This window comes from Staurois parvus, unplaced genomic scaffold, assembly GCF_062004578.1.
Source record: "Staurois parvus isolate SC_StPar_1 unplaced genomic scaffold, SC_StPar_1.0 ptg000452l, whole genome shotgun sequence".
In the NCBI taxonomy this organism is placed as follows: Eukaryota; Metazoa; Chordata; class Amphibia; order Anura; family Ranidae; genus Staurois; species Staurois parvus.
The window spans coordinates 325,533-347,780 of record NW_028318248.1 but is presented as its reverse complement, the minus strand read 5'-3'; the positions used below and the strand labels follow the sequence as shown (position 1 = coordinate 347,780).

Genomic DNA, 22,248 nt, shown 5'->3' with positions numbered 1-22,248 from the left:
TCAGAGCACAGTCCTGCTTTCCCTGTCTGTCACTCACAAAGAGGGAAAAGAAAAAAAAAATGCTTTGCAACTGCTATTTAAGATTTAAAGCAACCAGCACATCTCTACACACATAATTGAGTTAGGAGCACAGGAGGTTCACAACATTATACTCCTCCAAAAATACATCTCTCAAGAGCCCTTTCTCTTCAGCTTTTGGTTGTCAAAGCAGCAGCATTGTTATGCTGAGAATAAAAACTATGTATGTTAAGAGGCACAGAAAAGGGTGAGGGTAGGTGGAGTTCTGTAGTCCAGCAGAGGAGAACTCAGGCAGGTCTGACAGCACTGCTTGAGATTTCAGTGCGCCATAAGCAGAGTCGTCAGCCAACAACAGGAAGTTAGGAGTTCCCCGGATTAATGGCAGAATTACCAGGTATTTTTCTGTACTTGCAGATTTTGAAAGACAGAAAACAGAGAAATGTACATGTATTGCAGAAAATGCACTGAACAGAGAGTGAGAGAAAGCCTCTGACTTATGAATGTAAATGTGTGAATTGCATTGATAAGTAAAGTTAGATTTTACAATTTGTGTTATTTCCAACATCTGAAGGGTCTCACGTCCATCAGCAATCTGACAGCAGCCTGCGATCCCGATCTAGTCTGGGCCAGCGTTCGGGAGATAAAAATTACAACAGAGCTGGTGAGTGGGATCATAGTGACATTTCCAGAACAAGGCTTGAAAGTCTAATGGATGACTGGTTTAGTCCAAACACATCACCTCTAGGAAATGCACAAGACAGATCTTCAAGAACATCTGCAGGGGTCACATCACAAGAAGGAACAAGATCTGTACCATCTACTAAAGACCTGGTCGTGTCATCTAAAGTAGACAAGCCTGACCTGCTTTCAACTTTAGCTCTGCCAGTAGAATTCAGTAATTCTAGAATTGCCCATGCAATCCCTAGTGCACCATTTAACCTCCCAAAAATGGGTTATGGGCCTCCAAATACAGCTAGTGCTGCACCAATTATTTCTCAGCCCTACACTCATGCTTTATACACAACTGTTTCTCAAACAAAACCAACTGTCTCTCCTCCAGTCACGTCTTCTACTTCTAAACAAATGCCAATTAAGAAATTGGATGAGAAGTTGTGCTCTCCAGTAGCAGAGCCAGCCAATGTTAAACCAGTACCTTCTTTAAGGACAACAATATCATTGTGTTCTACTTCTGAGAGCTCATCCATTGCTCGACCACAACCAGCTACATCTGTAGTACCATGTCATTTGGACAGACCTACAAATTTGCTAGGGATCTCACATTTCTGTGGTGTCTCAATAGAAGCCAATACACCTTCAAGAAAAAACCAAACTGATTTAAAACCAATAATAAAACCTGCTGCAGCAAGTTACAACCAACAACACCTAAGTGATTTGATTGATCCGCAACCAAAGACCACCAACTCGATGGCATCTGAACCTCAACCAACCACAAATCTTTCCTCTGTAACACCTCAGAAATGTAAGTAGAAAGGAGTAGAAATATGGAAGTAATAATGATGACTATGAAAGGGCAAAGTGTCTTTTGAATTTTTAAGTGATTTAAAAGCAAAAATTATGGGGAACATGGGGATTTTTCTAATTCCCTTTTACCACCTGATTATGGAGAGATTTCATCTATACACTTTTAAATATGAAATATATTATAATGTTATTCCTTAAAGTGCATCTAAAGCCCAGATTATTCACCCTCTCTGTATTTGTCCCTGTGAGCACTGTCACCTGGACAAAATAGGAACAGGTGTTCAATTGAAAACTGTTTATGTGAGGATTTCTGCAAACATATCCTTAAAATGGTTGTAAAGGCTAAAGGTTTTTTACCTTCATGCATTCTATGCATTCTATGCATGAAGGCAAAAAGCCTTCTGCATGCAGCTCCCCTCCTCAGCCTCCACTAATACTCATCTGAGCCCGAGCTCGATCCTGTGATGTGCACGAGAGCAGGCGCTCTTCTGGGACTCTCTCTCATCATAGGCTGAGATAGCAACGGGAGTCAACTACAAATATGCCTAAATGGGGTTTATCCATTCCCTAATCTAAAAATACAAAACTAGTTTCTGTTGTAGATATATTTAATCCATTCTTAAAAGGGCATGAACAGATTTAGTCTTTCATGCTAATGAACAGTGTGTACGGGCAAAGTAGTTTTATTAAACAGAATCTTTTTTTTTAATAACTGAAAAATCCTGTTATGTTTCATCTATAACGCAAGACTTACTCTGTCCAAAGCAATTTTAGGTGTAATATAAAGATTGAATTAATCTATGACAATAAAACATCTGCAGCTTGATCTTTCTTATCCAGTTCTAGAAATCTAATTGTAACCTTACACAGAATTACATTTAGTTTACCATTTCATCTGTCAGAGCAACTCAATTTACCAGAAATGATATAATATGTTATATAATGTAAGGGCCTGCCTGGTTAGATATAATATAATTGAATTGTTTAATCCCAGGTTTTCAGTGCGTTTTCCAGTTTGCAGAAACGCACTACAGTCCATTTAACATGATTGTTAACGGACCTACACTCCATCTGAGTACCACTGAGCAAAAATGCTATTTAATTCATTTATAATGTTCAAAGCAAACTGCCCCATCCATCCATGTCTCTGTGCTTTTTTTGCTGATAATTCACTTTTAAACACAATAGCCAATTTCCGTGAATGCTATTGTATTTATTATTTTGCATATTATTTAGTAGGCGCAGAAGTTCACTTCTCTTATTGATTCACTTTTAAAAACACCCCCTAGCATTTCTGGCCGTAGTCATCTTTAGCAAAGGTAAATAATACATGTAGCATTTACTTCCTGGAATCCATCTGCCCTTAGCTCAGGCATGCAGACAGGAGGATGTGCTTAAAGCAGAGCTCCACCCAAAAGGGGAAGTTCCGCTTTAAGGATTGGTCTTACACTCCCGTTAAAGATTTGCACCTTTGGGGAGCGAGTACCCAAAATTGACAGGTACCCAAAATTGACACCAAGCAATCCAATAGCTCTGGCAAACGTGCAAGTGGATAGTGGATGTGCATGACAAAAATATCCAAAAACAGCTGAAATGCCCGCTCACCTCCTTGCTGCGACCCACATGGGTCAAAACACCTGTAGGATCACCAATCAAGATCTTTCATGAAAAAAGACTCCTCTGCTGATGAGAACCTCTCCCAGCAACGATGTCCCCTTCAGTAATATGCGTTTAGATGGTGGGATCGTCTCCAGGTAAGTAAAGAGTGGTATAGCCAATTCTCATTTAAAGACATAAGAAGAATCTCCCATGGTGTAAAACCTCTTTAATTAGTGTAAAATTGATCACAAATCCCAATTTCTCACTCACATTTTTCCAGCAGTAAACAGGCATATTAACCTCATGCTATGGGTGTACTTGCATGGGTTTGGTGAAGTAAGATAGCGTCTGCGCCAGAAATGCGTCACCACGTTCCTACGCATTGCGCCACGTTTATCATCTGACTTCCTTAGGGTAAACGTTAGAGGTGACGTTCGACTTATATAGGGAACTGGATGTCAATCAGTTACACGGAGGCGGACCTCCGGTGGCCATATTTGTGTAGTCCAAAGAGGATAATACACCTATCCACCGCTCCTAATCTCCGATGGTTGTCACATCTGACTATATACGGATTTTTAGCTTGTGATAAACTAACCACAAAAAACATGAAGCTACACTGACAACCTAAAACCAAAAAATTATGATAAATAATGACTGTACTGTCTCCCTAATTATAAGAACAAACACATAATGTCCCTATGTATTATTTATACGTCGGTCAAAAAGGGATATATAAATATATATGTGAAACCTATGCCATGACTTTATTAAAAAGTAAAAAGACAGTCTATAAGGGGATCATTATGCCTAAAAGATATATATGTATATACTGCTATAATAGGACCAATTAGTAATATAATATTAAAAACATAAATATTTATTAATATAAAAATACATATAAAAGCATATATGCACTGCTATGCTAATAGGGACAATTATATATTTAACTAGAAAAGCTACAATTTCTGGGGAAATTGTGTGAAGCGTTCTTGCCTCCACCAGTAGTCTACAACTGGAGTGGGCGGAGTAACTGGGTGGAGTGGCTTGAGTAACTGTTGTGTGGTTGGAGTGGCTGGAGTAACTGTGAAAAGGTTGGACTGGGCAGAGTAACTTTATGGAGTGGGCAGAGTAACTGTGTGGAGTGTTTGGAGTGAGTAAAGATAGTAAACATTACACTAACCGATTGATTGATCAAATTTAAAAAGTGCACATGGCAAGCTTGATAGAGTGAGAAATGTATTTCAACTTTTAATTATTTATATAGCATATCAAACGGTTGTAGTTTAAAAATTATAAATCCTACAATGAAGAGCTTTATATTGTGAGAATTACAAGCCCCAGACCTACATTTTGATGCATAGTATATCTCTGAAATATTAAAAATGAAGGCACAGTCGCAGTTTAGAAATTGCCCTTCAAATTTGAGGTGGCTAGAGTGGAGTTTCAATGAATGTCAATGGGCGGCGTGAGTTGCAAACAAATGGTCATATTGTGAAAACTATCAGGACTATGACTTAGCCGTGCACATTTTTAGTGGCAACAGGGATAGCTGAACATTTTGATGTACGATTTGTGTAGGTGGGCTTAAAAATGAGGGAGTGATGGCAGTTTAGAAATCATGTCCTGATTTTTCAGCTCACACTCTAGCTTTTGTCAGCTCCCACTAGTTTTGAACATTCCGCCATTTATTCCAATTTCACCACAAAAACGCCAATATTTCGTGAACCATTCGGCAAAACGTTCCACAAAGTAATAAACACCAATCGGGAACAATCCGCACGTTTCGGTATATTACTGTCTATGTAGTGTAAAAACTGTGGGAGGAGTTAGGGTGGTAAATTTGGCTATAATAATAAGAATATATATGTGAGATAACAGTAAGTGGTCAGACAGTGTTCATCTTTTAGTCCCATTAGGACTATTAATAACTTCATATTATTGGTTGAAATTGTCACTTTCTGGTTATCACTTTGGATCCCTGAGTGGATCAGCTCACGTTTACACTGTCTTTTCATTGTGTATTTATTTTTGTTTGTGCACAACGAGATATTGTCATCACATTGGATCCCATAGTGGATCGGTTCACTTTGTTCACATTGGATCCCTAGTGGATCGGTTCACTTTATACACTTGAATTAATTTCACTTTAATTATTCATTTGTGTGATCAACACTTATGTTTGCACTGATTTGATCTTTTTCACATATCTGTATTTATTGTTAATTTATAATAATTTAGGTAGCGCCTCATCATTTATTTCTGGTTATTTATCTGTCATAAGGTATATGATTAGATGTCAGCAGCTTCCTCTAGTTAGGAGTCTTTATTCACCATTGATTTATTTAGTAGCATATACACATAATTGAGTTAGGAGCACAGGAGGTTCACACCATTATACTCCTCCAAAAATACATCTCTCAAGAGTCCTTTCTCTTAGGCTTTTGGGAGTCAAAGCAGCAGCATTGTTTTGCTGGGAATAAAAACTATGTATGTTAAGAGGGACAGAAAAGGGTGAGGGTAGGTGGAGTTCTGTAGTCCAGCAGAGGAGAACTCAGGCAGGTCTGACAGCACTGCTTGAGATTTCAGTGCGCCATAAGCAGAGTCGTCAGCCAACAACAGGAAGTTAGGAGCTCCCTGGATTAATGGCAGAATTACCAGGTATTTTTCTGTACTTGAAGATTTTGAAAGACAGAAAACAGAGAAATGTACAGGTATTGCAGAAAATGCACTGAACAGAGAGTGAGAGAAAGCCTCTGACTTATAGTGAATGTAAATGTGTGAATTGCATTGATAAGTAAAGTTAGATTTTACAATTTGTGTTATTTCCAACATCTGAAGGGTCTCACGTCCATCAGCAATCTGACAGTAGCCTGCGACCCCGATCTAGTGTGGGCCAACGTTCGGGAGATAAAAATTACAACAGAGCTGGTGAGTGGGATCATAGTGACATTTCCAGAACAAGGCTTGAAAGTCTAATGGATGACTGGTTTAGTCCAAACACATCACCTCTAGGAAATGCACAAGACAGATCTTCAAGAACATCTGCAGGGGTCACATCACAAGAAGGAACAAGATCTGTACCATCTACTAAAGACCTGGTCGTGTCATCTAAAGTAGACAAGCCTGACCTGCTTTCAACTTTAGCTCTGCCAGTAGAACTCAGTAATTCTAGAATTGCCCATGCAATCCCTAGTGCACCATTTAACCTCCCAAAAATAGGTTATCGGCCTTCAAATACAGCTATTGCTGCACCAATTCTTTCTCAGCCCTACACTCATGCTTTATACACAACTGTTTCTCAAACAAAACCAACTGTCTCTCCTCCAGTCACGTCTTCTACTTCTAAACAAATGCCAATTAAGAAATTGGATGAGAAGTTGTGCTCTCCAGTAGCAGAGCCAGCCAATGTTAAACCAGTACCTTCTTTAAGGACAAAAATATCATTGTGTTCTACTTCTGAGAGCTCATCCATTGCTCGACCACAACCAGCTACATCTGCAGTACCATGTCATTTGGACAGATCTACAAATTTGCTAGGGATCTCACATTTCTGTGGTGTCTCAATAGAAGCCAATACACCTTCAAGAAAAAACCAAACTGATTTAAAACCAATAATAAAACCTGCTGCAGCAAGTTACAACCAACAACACCTAAGTGATTTGATTGATCCGCAACCAAAGACCACCAACTCGATGGCATCTGAACCTCAACCAACCACAAATCTTTCCTCTGTAACACCTCAGAAATGTAAGTAGAAGGGAGTAGAAATATGGAAGTAATAATGATGACTATGAAAGGGCAAAGTGTCTTTTGAATTTTTAAGTGATTTAAAAGCAAAAATTATGGGGAACATGGGGATTTTTCTAATTCCCTTTTACCACCTGATTGTGGAGAGATTTCATCTATACACTTGTAAATATGAAATATAGTATAATGTTATTCCTTAAAGTGCATCTAAAGCCCAGATTATTCACCCTCTCTGTATTTGTCCCTGTGAGCACTGTCACCTGGACAAAATAGGAACAGGTGTTCAATTGAAAACTGTTTATGTGAGGATTTCTGCAAACATATCCTTAAAGTGGTTGTAAAGGCTGAAGGTTTTTTACCTTCATGCATTCTATGCATTCTATGCATGAAGGCAAAAAGCCTTCAGTGTGCAGCTCCCCCCCCCCCCCCCCCCAGCCTCCTCTAATACTCACCTGAGTCCGAGCTCGAGACTCTCTCTTGTCATGGGCTGAGACACAGCAGCGGGAGTCAATGTAGTTTTCAATCACAGCCAGTGAAAAGCAATCAAGGGGGGGAACTGAGCCATGCTACGCACAGGAGGGAGAACGCACGAGTGCCTCCAGAGCAAGCAGCTTGCTCTGGGGGCACTCTGCAAGGGGGAGGAGTCAGGAGTGCTGGACCGCAGAAGAGGAAGATTGTGCATGCTCTGTGCAAAACCATTGCACAGAGCAGGTAAGTATGGTGTTTTTATTATTTTGAAGACAAAAAATTAAGCCTTTAAAACCCCTTTAAATTTTCTGTTATGTGTCTGGGACAGGAAGCGAAGAGGAATTTCACAAATGGGACACAGACTACAAATATGCCTAAATGGGGTTTATCCATTCCCTAATCTAAAAATACAAAACTAGTTTCTGTTGTAGATATATTTTAATCTGTTCTTAAAAGGGCATGAACAGATTTAGTCTTTCATGCTAATGAACAGTGTGTACGGGCAAAGTAGTTTTATTAAACAGAATCTTTTTTTTAATAACTGAAAAGCCTGCATAATGCAGGCCATACATGGGTTGAATTCCGAACGAGTTTTCGTACAAAAATCGAAAACGTTGTTCGCTCAGTAATCCGATGGTGCCATCAATGATTTAGAAAATCAGCCAACCAAGTCATAAAGTTCACCCCATATAACAGGCGAAACGTCTGTTCCTTCCAGGTCACGGCTCATGCGCATATTCTTTTCGGAAAAACGATCGTACGATTTGACCATCATTGAGTCAAAAATCGGTCGTTTTTCATGAATTTTCCAACAGCCTGATCACTGAAAAGGGGAGGAACCACGAAAATCGGCTGGTGCAATTGACCCACTAGCGGAGCAAAAATTGGCTGATTATTCTTAGGTCTGATTTTCGGATGAAAAATCGGTAGAATTTTGACCCATGTATGACCAGCATTACTCTGTCCAAAGCAATTTTAGGTGTAATATAAAGATTGAATTAATCTATGACAATAAAACATCTGCAGCTTGGTCTTTCTTATCCAGTTCTAGAAATCTAATTGTAACCTTACACAGAATTACATTTAGTTTACCATTAAATCTGTCAGAGCAACTCAATTTACCAGAAATGATATAATATGTTATATAATGTAAGGGCCTGCCTGGTTAGATATAATATAATTGAATTGTTTAATCCTAGGTTTTCAGTGCGTTTTCCAGTTTGCAGAAACGCACTACAGTCCATTTAACATGATTGTTAACGGACCTACACTCCATCTGAGTACCACTGAGCAAAAATGCTATTTAATTCATTTATAATGTTCAAAGCAAACTGCCCCATCCATCCATGTCTCTGTGCTTTTTTTTGCTGATAATTCACTTTTAAACACAATAGCCAATTTCCGTGAATGCTATTGTGTTTATTATTTTCCATATTATTTAGTAGGTGCAGAAGTTCACTTCTCTTATTGATTCACTTTTAAAAACACCCCCTAGCATTTCTGGCCGTAGTCATCTTTAGAAAAGGTAAAAAAACACATGTAGCATTTACTTCCTGGAATCCATCTGCCCTTAGCTCAGGCATTCAGACAGGCGGGTGTGCCTAATGTAGAGCTCCACCCAAAAGGGGAAGTTCCACTTTAAGGTTTGGTCTGCTACTCCCGTTAAGAATTGGCACCTTTGGGGAGCGGGTACCCAAAATTGACAGGTGCCCACTCCCACTTCCGTTGCAACCACCTAGGCGTTTAGAATCTGAAATTGTCCTCCCACCTCCCTCCCCGTAGTTTTCTGGGATACGTGACAGGTCCCAGAAGACTATGGGACCATTCACAAAGCTCAGCGCTACTCGTGCATGCACAGTGAGAACCCGGCTTTGAAGCTGCAAACTGTCACAGCCGAGTGCCCACACTGAAGATGCCGGAACTGGGAACACAGGGAGGCTATTGAAACTGGCTCTGGTGGGGACACTGCGGGATCGAGGGACAGGTAAGGCTCCATGTACACAGGACATTTGGAAAACACTTCTGAATGATGGAAACTGACTGCTGGAAAACGTAGGTTAAAAAATGTCTGTTTAGCCACGTTTGCATACCGCGTTTATGCACGTTTATGTACGTTTGTGTTCAGAAGCGTTTTTAAAGATAACATCAGGAGACCTTCCAAAATGCCCAGAATGCACTAAAAAACATTAATAAATTTACTATTTCAGACATTTAGAGAGAAACAGACAGAGCAGAAGCAGAGAGAGCAGTATGTGTTGAGATGACCTGTCTTTTCTGGTTGTATTCACTATGGATCCCATCATGAGCATAATGCAGCACGTTCTACCATTTGTTCCTTCATGCAAAACCTGGAACTGACAGCACTGGTGTACCAGGTTTATTTGAATACATGGAAAACGCTTTGCATGCATTTCTGATGATGAAAAAAGGCTCTGGACAGCATTTGGATATGGAACAGTTAACAAACGCTTCTAAACGCAAACGCTTATAAACGCGGTTAACCGCATTTACAAGCGTTTGAAACGCTGATAAAATCTACTCCTGAACGCAAGTTTGGTGAGTTCAAAAAAATGACTGTAAACTCAACTGCCTGTAAATGACCGTAAACGACATAGTGTACATGGACACATAGGAAAACATTAAGGAGAGTTCAGGGGCTGCTGAAAAAAACGCAGAAAAGCTCCTAAACGTGATTTTATCAACTGCAGTGTACATGAACCCTAATGCAGGCCATAGATGGGTTGAAAATCAAAAGTTTTTTAAAAAAAAGAAAAAAGAAAAATCGGTCATTCAATTGGCTGACGTTACCACCAACGGTAAAAAAATCGTCCGATTTTCGTCCTGTCTACGGCTGGCATTTTTACTTCTGACCCTTGCAGAGAGCTCCGCTATTATATTTTACATGACAAAGTCTTGCGGTTGCAACAATGTATGCATTTGTATCCATTTCGGATACAGATGTTTTTATTTGGATATAAATAGATACATTGTTGCAACCGCAATACTTTTCATATAAAATATAATAGCGGACTGGAATTCTTCTTTTTCTTCTTCTTTTTCTTCTTCTTCTTCTTTTTCCTCTTCTTTTTTTCTTCTTGCAGGTCACGGCTCATGTAGATTTGCATTTTCAAAGACCTACAGTGTATTTGAAATGTATTTTTAAAAATATCTTTCATTATATTTATCTATCTATATATATATATATATATATATATATATATATATATATATATATATATATATATATATATATATATATATATATATATATATATATAAAATGGCCAAAATTGTAGCATTTCAAATATATGGCAATATATTTGGGAAGAATATTTTTAAAATATATTCTTCCTTGTGGGTCTACCAACATTCTTTGCTGAAGACCCTGTTCTGTTACAGGCTGACAATACTAGGCCACTGCCTCACAACCAGAGGCTGCATTGTTAGCTAGCCTTGTGTGACCCTTTTTTTGGCAGTTGCGCTGCCGGCAGCGGCTAAGCTTGCTCCTGCAACAGAAAGTGGTGTTGTTGGCAAAATCTCTAGGTAGAAAAACTTGCACTTCACAAAATGATTTGCTTAAGAAGACTGTATACAGTGAGGCATGATGCCAAACATACTGAAAATACAAGCTTTAGGGTTTATATACACTGAAAGTAATTTATCTTCAATCTATGTTTTTTCTTACTTTCAGGGATGAAGCAGAATAATATTCTTTACCAGACAGAGAGTGAGATGAGCCAAAAACTAGAGTTCCTGGATTATGACAGGGTGCAAATGTTGAGAGGAAGGTAAAAGGGAATATCACAACCTTATGACATCCTGTGCATACAGCATATCCTGTGTGATATAGGGATTGTTATTGGTTAATTGACCACTAGGTGGCATTTGACCCTCACATATTATTTGCTTTTATTGTACAGCATAAAATCTCATACAAACCATTCAAAGCAGAATCCAGTGGACTCCCCCTGGAAGATGGTAAACTATCCACCAACGTGGGATTTGAAGGCCGTACCTGAGATGGGGTATCAGGTATGATGAGAAAGAACCTTTACAACTCATGTCATTAACAACTTCCCATCTGGGCCAATGCTGCCATTTCTCTCCTTATATTATTATTATACAGGATTTATATAGCGCCAACAGTTTGTGCAGCACTTTGCAAAATGAAAGTAGACATTACAGTTTGGTACAAGAAGAAACATTATCCTGCTCGCTAGAGCTTGCAATACATGTAAAAATCATAATTTTTTTGGTTAGGAAGTTACTAAGAACCCCCAAGCATTATATATATATATTTTTTTAAGCAGAGGCCCTAGAGAATAAAATGGTGGGTGTTGCAATTTTTTAATGTCATATGGTATTTGCACAGTGATTTTACAAACGCAATTTTTTAAAAAAAAAATACACTTTAAAGAATTTTATTGCAAAAAAACATAACCCAATTTTTTGTAAAATATAAAAGATAATGTAAATAGATACCTAACATGTAACGCTTTAAAATTGCACATGTTCATGAAATGGCACCAATTATGGTACTTAAAAACTGACGCTTTAAAAATGTTACAGGTTACCAGTTTAGAGTTACAGAGGAGGTTTAACGTTAGAAATACTGGTCTCATTGTAACGTTCACAGCAATACCACATGTGTGGTGCGAACGACATTTACATATCAGGGCTTGACCTATGTGTGTGTTTATCGCTGCACTCGAGCACAGGGGGAGGGGGGAAGGGAAGGCGGGTGCGTTAACATTTTAAAAAATATATTTATTTTACACTGTTCCTTTAATTTTTTAATTGCTTTTATTCCTTTCACAAGAAATGTCAACATCCCTTGTGATAGAAATAGGGCATTTTTTTATTACTGGTACTTATATAGCGTTGTCAATTTACACAGCGCTTTACATATATATTGTATATTCACATCAGTCCCTAACCCTCAAGGGGTGTACACTCTAAGATCCCTAACTTTCATTCATACATACACATACTAGGGCCAATTTAGACAGGAGCCAATTAACCTACCAGCATGTCTTTGGAGTGTGGGAGGAAACCCATGCAGGCACAGCGAAAACATGCAAACTCCAGGCAGGTGGTGCCGTGGTTGGGATTTAAACCAACAACCCTAGTACTGCCAGGTGGAAGTGCTAACCATTTAGCCACTGTGCTGCCCAATATATGACAGGTCCTCTTTATGGAGACATCTGGGGTCTATGAGACCCCATATCTCTCCTGTAACCTGGAAAGAATGAAAAAAAAACTGATTTCAGTCTTTCCAGAACCAAAATGACAATTAGGGATGCACCGATACCACTTTTGTAAGGCCGAGTAAGAGTACCGATACTTTTCCTGAAGTACTTGTCGATACCAATATCTGTTTTTGGGAACGTAACAGTACTCACCAACAGAGGTACAGCAAGAGACATGTAACAGCACTGAGGACTTGCCAACAGAAGAATAGCAAGGGACATGTAACATGACTGCCAGAAGTATAGCAAGGCACAGGTATCACCGCCAGACGTACAACAGTCAGCAAGGGACATGCAAGCACTCATCGGCACCATGTGGGGGAATGTAGCCCTCTCCGCCTCCATGCTGACATCAGTTCTGGTATCGATTTCTGATATTGGTGCATTTGCATGAGTACCGGTACTTGTGCAAATGCCTAGTATCGGCACCGATACCGGTACTAGTATCGGTGCATCCCTAATGTTTACATCTACCAGAACATGACAGTCATGATGTCTCTTCCAGGCACTCAGGACCATAGAGATAGCACAAGTTTGTTTACACGTAATGTTTTGAGAGTTTGGAACACTGTACACAAACAAAGGGGGTGGGAATTTAATTCATTGTTAATGCCCCTAGGATCTACAGAGTTTTTTGCTCCAGGTAAAGAGAGTATTACAGGGAAGTGGATAAAGAAGAAAGATGTTCAATTAAAAGATAAAATGGTGGGAGAAGAATTGTGTCCACTTAGTGAACTGGAAAGTAAGAGGGATATATTTATGAGAATGGATGAGTGGCGGTATGGTCAACTAAAATATTTTGTAGGTGGTATCCCAATGCCATTATGAAAAAAAGAAGATTGGAACCCCTTTGAGCACTTATTAGATATAAGAGGAGGTGGGAAGCACGGGATCACTAAAATATATAAAATTCTCAGGATTAATCACAGCTACAAGGCCACTATTTACAGAGAAGTGGGAAAGGGATTTAGAAGTAATAACTGATGAGGGAAAACAAAAGAAAATTTATAGTTTAATTCACGGGAATGTAAATATGAAGGAAATGGAAATGAACTATATGTGTTTAGTAAGATGGTATATTGCACCGAATGTAGCGTATAGAATAAGTAGAGACAACTCACCTTTATGTTGGCGGGGATGTGGAGAGAGAGGTACAATGATACACTTTTGGTGCGAGTGTCACAAAATTCATAAATACTGGGAGGGCATAATGAGTATAATTCAGGAAATAACAGAGGTAAATATTCCTAAGGACCCCAACACTTGCCTTCTTTTTTGTACCGAGTTTTCGGTTAAAAAATATAAAAAAAACTGGATTATTGTATTATTTAAATGCAGCGAAGGGACTGATACCCAAGTTTTGGAAGAAACAACAGGCACTGAAAATAAAGGATTGGGTAGAAGGAGTGGAGAAGATACAGTTGTGGCCAAAATTATTCAACCCCCACTGAAATTGAGTGTTTTGGCCAGTTTGACATTGCTTTTGATCATTCAGTCATCTTGCTTACATTTACATTAAAGAGGCACTTGTAGGTCAGACAAATATAACATAACAGTTATAATGAAATAACCACAAATGTCTTTTCTGTGCTCACAGCATTATCAGTTTTATTCAACCCCCAAGTGACATTCAATCTTAGTACTTAGTACAGCATCCTTTTACAGTTATAACAGCTTTTAAACGTGAAGCATAGCTTGACACAAGTGTCTTGCAGCGATCTACGGGTATCTTCGCCCATTCTTCATGGGCAAAGGCCTCCAGTTCAGTCACATTCTTAGGCTTGCGCACTGCAACTGCTTTCTTTAAGTCCCACCAGAGGTTCTCAATCGGATTTAAGTCTGGTGACTGCGATGGCCACTCCAAAATGTTCCAGCCTTTCCTCTGCAACCATGCTCTAGTGGACTTGGAGGTATGCTTGGGATCATTGTCCTGTTGAAAGGTCCAACGTCTCCCAAGCCTCAGGTGTGTGACGGACTGCATCACGTTTCCATCCAATATCTCCTGGTACTGAAGAGAATTCATGGTACCTTGCACACGCTGAAGCTTCCCTGTACCTGCAGAAGCAAAACAGCCCCAAAGCATGATTGACCCTCCACCATGCTTCACAGTAGGCAAGGTGTTCTTTTCATCATAGGCCTTGTTCTTCCTCCTCCAAACATAGCGTTGATCCATGGGCCCAAACAGTTCTAATTTTGTTTCATCAGTCCACAGAACACTATCCCACAACTTTTGTGGTTTGTCCACATGGCTTTTGGCATACTGCAGTCGACTCTTCTTATTCTTTGGAGACAGCAAGGGGGTACGCCTGGGAGTTCTGGCACGGAGGCCTTCATTACGCAGTGTGCGTCTTATTGTCTGGGCTGAAACTTCTGTACCCACATCTGACAAATCTTTTCTCAGTTCCTCAGCAGTCACACGGGGACTTCTCTCCACTCTACGCTTCAGGTAGCGCACAGCAGTCGAAGTCAGCATCTTCTTTCTGCCACGACCAGGTAGCGTTTCAACAGTGCCCTTTGCCTTGAATTTGCGAATGATGCTTCCTAAGGTGTCTCTTGGTATGTTTAACATCTTTGCAATCTTCTTATAGCCATTGCCCTTCCTGTGAAGAGAAATCACCTCTTCTCTTGTCTTCCTGGACCATTCTCTTGCCTTCACCATGTTTGTAACCACACCAGTAAATGTCTAGAAGGAGCTGAGTATCACAGTCATTTTAAAGCTGCCTAATTGGTGCTTATTATGCTTGATTGCTGCTCGGTGACATCCACAGGTGTTTTCAATACCTGATGGAAAGCACCTGTATGAACCTCTGTTCTTCAGAGTGGTAGTCTTTAAGGGGTTGAATAATTGTGGCAATGAAGAAACCACATAAGAACCATTTACTACTGTATTACATAAACAATTGATGTCATTTTAGTTGCATTTGGGTAGTTACAACGTCCTTGTAGGATTTGATTCTGAATACAATTCCAAATGTACACTATAGTCCCTAAACCCCTTTACAGCATTGGGGGTTGAATAATTTTGGCCACAACTGTATATAGAATGGAGGAACTTTACCATATGGAGGAAGATAAAATGGAAATATTTCATACAAGTTAAGAAAAGTGGGTACAGTTTAGAAATTCAGAGGTATACCTAGAATATGTGAAATAAGGAAAAGAAGGGAAAGGGGATAAATATAGTATAATACCAGTAATAGCTAAGGATCAAGATTTTTAGAATGAAGTTAAAAATGCATAATCAAAGGTTGGGGGGTGGGGGGAATAGGTAAGGGGAGGGGTAAAAGGTCACCGAGAGTAAGGTTATTTCTGGGGAGTGTTATGACAGAAATGTGTAATGTATACTGTGTGTTTTATTAGCTTTTGTACATTTAATATGGTGATTTGAAAACAATAAAATATTTAAATAAAAAAAAAACATAGAGATGGCGAGGGACCATCTGGTCCATTGCCGGATTGCATCCCAAGCATTCTGATCTGGAGAGACCAGAGAGGTGCTGGTTGGAAGCTGGGGGGGGGGGGGATCCCCTCCCACTGCCGGTAAAAGCCATCCAGTGGCTTTTACACTGTAGGGAATTGCTGGCTGAGCAGAAAGATTGGATTCCACTATTGAATTAATGGACAATAATATGTCATATTAGTTAATTTTGCAAGTAAAGTAAATTTCTCGTTCTCTAAGGATTCACACAGTGGTTGCTTGTGATTGTTGTTCACAATTGGACTTCATTTATAGTATTTGGACTTTAATATTTAAATACTTTTATTGGTATAGTGCAACTAATTTTGTTTATAGTGGTTACAAAATGTTAGACAGGTACTCTTTTGTCACTTTCGTGAAATAATATATGACTTAAGAATTGAACATATCTTTGTCTTTTTGCAGAACATTCCCGTACCAGAGACGTGTGACGAGTTTGCAACCATTTCCAAAATGTTCAGCAAGACAGTCCAGGGATACATGGTGCAAAAAGTGTGGCGAGTTCAGAACCCCACCCTCTGGCAGGCCTACCAGAGGTATGTTAGTCATGGCTACAAAGCTCAGGGTGGCCAGGATGACTTGAAGTTAAAATTAGCATCCCCTCTTTATAAACTCAAAAGCGACGTTTAATTTACAAAACATGTCAGCAGATTGGGCTTTATGATGGTAGCTTAAAGTGTGCACAAATCATACTGTTAGTTGTGCTGGATTTGGGGAATTTAGAAAGGAGAAATAATTGATTATTTGGGACTTAGGAAGCTACAGGATTAATTGAAGTCCGGTTAAAGGGTTGGCAGTGAGAGTTGGGCTTTAAAGTGTATTGATCATCAAAACTTTTTCTTGTAGTGGTGCACAGAGTAAGTAAGGGTTAGACCCCCCCCCCCTTGTCTCCCCTCTCAGGTTTTAATTGCTGCTCTGCCATTTCTGGGAAGATTCAGTCTCTTTATTTAACTTGGTGACCATTGTCACAGGTATAGAAAGTGAAGGGAAATCCAAAAACTAACATATTGGAAATGTTTCCATTATTAGAGAAAATACCCTTTCAGACTGTGTTATCGGAACTGATATAAGGGGAAATAATTAATTTGGGACACCTGATCTGGAGACAACAATCCAATAGGGGATTTCCCCTCTGGAGAAATTTACAAAATGGTAGAGTTGTCACTAAAACTGGAACAGACCAGCCTAGCTGCATGTTGTCAGACATAGATCAGCTCCTGCTGCAGCTTTTTGCCTTGTAACTGGCTACAAGGTTATATTGCAGAGTGATCACTGGGGGAGAGGAGACTGAGGAAATTCCTCCTGCCTGCAGCTGACTGATGACATCACCTCTGCCTAGACAAGGTCACTGACCCTAGCAGGGATTCACCTTCTATCATGGCTTTTTTCTTGATAAAATTGAGCTTTTCTAAATAATAATAATGTTGCTGTATATGGTGACATGTCAAGAATGTATTCATAGAAATGTGTAAAGTTACTGACAGGTCCACTTTAACCAGTGTGAGTAAAAAGATACATATTTTCTTAGACAGAAACCTCTGACATTTTCTTGTGTCACAGGCAGAAGGATCAAATGAAGAATACGAATGTTGGCATTAATGTAAATGAAACGCAGCTGTTCCATGGCACAGACCGCATCAACATCACCACCATCTGCAAGGACAACTTTGATTGTCTATGTGGCACTATGTATGGACAAGGTAAACCTTAAAGGACAACCCCGCTAAGGACCATTTACTGTATTTACTGTAAGCTGGCCATTTGACATAGATGACAGGCCCTTTGTTCTGTCCTTGGAGCATAAGAACCTATGTTGAGCCCAGTCATTGCATTCCAAGGGAATGACCTACAGTCCTTACGTGGAACAAGTAATCGCAGACCACTGGGATCTGTACAGTAATACTTATAAAAAATAATAAATTATAGTAATGGAGTGTGGAAGACTGTGTCCCAGCTGGGAAAATTCCTCCCATTGTTGGACCGGAAGTGATAGGAAATGTCTCTACTGGAGACACAGAAATCAGACATCTTTAATAGAGTGGGGAAGGGTTATATCTTCCTTCCCATTCTGGTGACAGCCACTACGCCTATCTCTTGTATAGGTGTCATGGAGTCAGAAAGTGAGGGAAAGTCTCTGCAATGGGGTCACAGACAAAATTTAAAACTTGACAGAAAATTTAATATTTCTCCATGCTTTCCAAAACTACAAAAAAAAGTGTATGAAGTTCTTAAACCTCTGGATTTTGTAGCAATTGACAGGTCCCCCTTTGCAGAATGCAACATCTAGTTCAATAGGGCTCAGCCATATCTTTCCTCACACACAAACCCATCTCCTAATCTTTCGCTGTCACTTAAAATACATCTCTGGGCACATAAAAAATTAACCCCACTGTCTGGGGTTATGTCTAGGGGAACAACAAAAAGATATATACTCATCAGCTACTTTATTAGGTACACCTTGCTAGTACTGGGTTGGAACCCCTTTTGCCTTCAGAACTTCCTTTATTCTTCGTGGCATTCAGCAGGGTGTTGGAAATATTCCTCGGAGATTTTTGTCCATATTTACATTATAGTATCATGCAGATGCTGCAGATTTGTCGGCTGTACATCAATGATAAAAATCTCCCGTTCTGCCATATCCCAACGGTGCTCTATTGGATTGAGATCTGGTGAATGTGGAGGCCATTGGAGTACAGTGAACACATTGTCATGTTCCAGAAACCAGTTTGAGATGATTTCAGCTTTGTGACATGGTGCATTATCCTGCTGGAAGCAGCCATCAGAAGATGGGTACACTGTAGTAATAAGGGGATGGACATGGTCAGCAACAATACTTAGGTAGGCCGTAGTGTATTAATGATGCTCAGTTGCTACTAAGGGGTCCAAAGTGTGCCAAGAATATATCCCCCACACCATTACACCACCACCCTCAGCCTGAACCATTGATACAAGGTAGGATGGATCCATACATTCATGTGGGTTACACCAAATTCTAACCTCTGAATGTTGCAGCTGAATTTGAGACTCATCAGAGCAGGCAATGTTTTTCCAATCTTCTATTGTCCAATTTTGGTGAGCCTGTGCGAATTGTAGGCTCCGTTTCCTGTTCTTTTCTGGCAGGAGTGGCACCCGGTGTGGTCTTCTGTTGCTGTATCTACTTTAAGGTTCAATGTGTTGTGCATTCAGAGATGGTATTCTACATACCTTGGTTGTAACGAGTGGTTATTTGAGTCACTGTTGCCTTTCTATCATCTTGAACCAGTCTGACCATTCTCCTCTGACCTTTGACATCAACAAGGTATTTTCATCCACACAACTGCAGCTCACTGGATATTTTCTCTTTTTTCAGACCATTCTCTGTAAACCCTAGAGATGGTTGTATGTGAAAATCACAGTAGATAAGCAGTTTTTGAAATACTCAGACCAGCCGTCTGGCACCAACAACCATGTCACATTCAAAGTCACATAAATCCCCTTTCTTCCCCATTCTGATGCTTGGTTTGAACTTCAGCTAGTCATCTTCATCATGTCTAAATGCCTAAATACATTGAGTTTCTGCCATGTGATTGGCTGATTAGCAATTCATGTTACCAAACAATTGAACAGGTGTACCTAATAAAGAGGCCGGTGAGTGTATATCGTGGAAGAGCACCATCTGCCGGGGGAATGAAGAATGACATACAGTGCCTTGAAAAAGTATTCATACCCCTTCAAATTTTCCACTTTTTGTCATGGTACAACCAAAAATGTAAATGTATTTTATTGGGATTTTATGTGATAGACCAACACAAAGTAGCACATAATTGTAAAGTGGAAGTAAAATAATAAATGGTTTTCTACATTTTTTACAAATAAATATCTGAAAAGTGTGGCATGCATTTGTATTCAGCCCCCTTTACTCTGATACTCTTAACTAAAATCTAGTGGAACCAATTGCCTTCAGAAGTCACCTAATTAGTAAATAGAGTCCACCTGTGTGTAACTTAATCTCAGTATAAATAGAGCTGTTCTTTGAGACCCTCAGAGGCTTGTTAGAGAACATTAGTGAACAAACAGCATCATGAAGGCCAAGCAACACAGACAGGTCAGGAATAAAGTTGTGGAGAAGTTTAAAGCAGGGTTAGGTTATAAAAAAAATATCCCAAGCTTTGAACATCTCACAGAGCACTGTTCAATCCATCATCCGAAAATGGGAAGAGTATGGCACAACTGCAAACCTACCAAGACATGGCCATCCACCTAAACTGACAGGCCGGGCAAGGGGAGCATTAAACAGAGAAGCAGCCAAGAGACCCATGGTAACTCTGGAGGAGCTGCAGAGATCCACAGCTCAGGTGGGAGAATCTATTAGTCGTGCACTCCACAAATCTGGCCTGTATGGAAGAGTGGCAAGAATAAAGCCATTGTTGAAAGAAAGCTCTAAGAAGTCCTGTTTGCAGTTTGCAAGAAGCCATGTGGGGGACACAGCAAACGTGGAAGAAGCTGCTCTGCTCAGATGAAACCAAAATTGAACTTTTTGGCCTAAAAGCAAAGTGTAAAACTAACACTGCACATCACATTGAACACACCATCCTTACCGTGAGACATGGTGGTGGCAGCATTATGTTGTGGGGATGCTTTTCTTCAGCAGGGACAGGGAAGCTGATCAGAATTGATGGGAAGATGGATGGAGCCAAATACAAGGCAATCTTAGAAGAAAACCTGTTAGAGTCTGCAAAAGACTTCAGACTGGGGCGGAGGTTCACCTTCCAGCAGGACAACGACCCTAAACATACAGCCAGAGCTACAATGGAATGGTTTAGATCAAAGCATATTCATGTGTTAGAATGGCCCAGTCAAAGACCAGACCTAAATCCAATTGAGAATCTGTGGCAAGACTTGAAAATTGCTGTTCATAGACATTCTCCTTCCAATCTGACAGAGCTATTTTACAAATAAAGAATGGGCAACAAGTTCACTCTCTAGATGTGCAAAGCTGGTAGAGACGTCCCCAAAAAGACTTGCAGCTGTAATTGCAGTGAAAGGTGGTTCTACAAAGTATTGACTCAGGGGGGCTGAATGCAAATGCATGCCACACTTTTCACATATTTATTTGTAAAAAATTGTGAAAACCATTTATCATTTTCCTTCCACTTCACAATTATGTGCCAATTTGTGTTGGTCTATCACAGGGGTCCCCAAACTATCTAAGCAAAGGCCAGTTTACTGCTCTTCAGATTTTAGGGGGGCTAAGACCAAAAAATATCAGTGGGAATAAACAATGCCCCATCTTTGGTGTTAGTGAGAGGAATTGTGCCCCATTGATGGTGTCCTTGGGAGAAATTGTGCCGCATCATTGGTGTCATTGGGCTCCATTCTTGGTATCATTGGTTGGAATTGTGCCCCATCATTAGTATCACTGGGAGGAATTTGTTGGTGTCAGTGGATTAAATAGTGCCCCAAGGGCCAGATTCAAGCAAGCATTGGGCCAAATCCGGCCCCTGGGCCGCAGTTTGGAGACCACTGGTCTATCACATAAAATACCTTCACATAAAACACTTCCTTTACTCCCCTAGACAAAATGAGCTATTAACACTTGCAATGTGGGCACAGCCTTACTGCTAGAGATACTTTTTTTTTATCTGCCCTGAGTTGGGCTTTTAGGAACAGGCCCACCTCCCTTGTAATCTTACAGGTCGATCGCCTTCCCATCTCTCAAGGTGATTGTACATGTGTCCAGCCTGATGCTTAAACCTAGAACACACAATCAGAAAATCGTACAAAAAATACCGCTTTCAAAGCAAACTTAGGATAATCTGATTGTTAAAACACAGCTTTCGTTCAAAGTTATTTAAAGGGAAAAGTATGAAAATTTTTCTCATACGATACCAGATAATATGATTTTCATTTAATCAGTACAGTTTTCAGCTGAAAATACAATACAAATGCAACACATTACATCAAGTTTTATTCTGTCGTACAAGACTTTTTGTAACTTTAGTAACCTCTTCACTTTCGATATGAGACTAGCATGCAAAAAAAACCAGATGATCATTCGTCCGATATCCTCATTGTGTGTACGGGGCTTAATACAGCTATGGGGTCCAGACTCCACCCTTTTGACACTAGTGGCGCCAAAGAGGTTTCCTGCTAATCCAAGGAAGTCCTTACAGATGAGAGTGTCTTGTTAACATATAAAGGAGTTCTGTCACAGGTCTGCACCCC

The 22,248-nt window shown here is 39.9% G+C and overlaps 1 protein-coding gene across 2 annotated transcripts in view; it reads left to right on the top strand.

Annotated features, from left to right (window-relative positions):
• LOC149453084 (zinc finger CCCH-type antiviral protein 1-like) overlaps window positions 1–22,248 on the top strand; it is a 39,731-nt gene that overhangs the window by 11,349 nt on the left and 6,134 nt on the right. For both annotated transcript variants that reach the window (XM_089688715.1, XM_089688716.1), the window contains 6 exons: window positions 590–1,498; window positions 5,941–6,849; window positions 11,009–11,105; window positions 11,238–11,349; window positions 16,450–16,580; window positions 17,605–17,744. In XM_089688715.1, coding sequence (XP_089544841.1) covers window positions 590–1,498; window positions 5,941–6,849; window positions 11,009–11,105; window positions 11,238–11,349; window positions 16,450–16,580; window positions 17,605–17,744 — 2,298 coding nt within the window. The remainder of the gene's footprint in view (window positions 1–589; window positions 1,499–5,940; window positions 6,850–11,008; window positions 11,106–11,237; window positions 11,350–16,449; window positions 16,581–17,604; window positions 17,745–22,248) is intronic.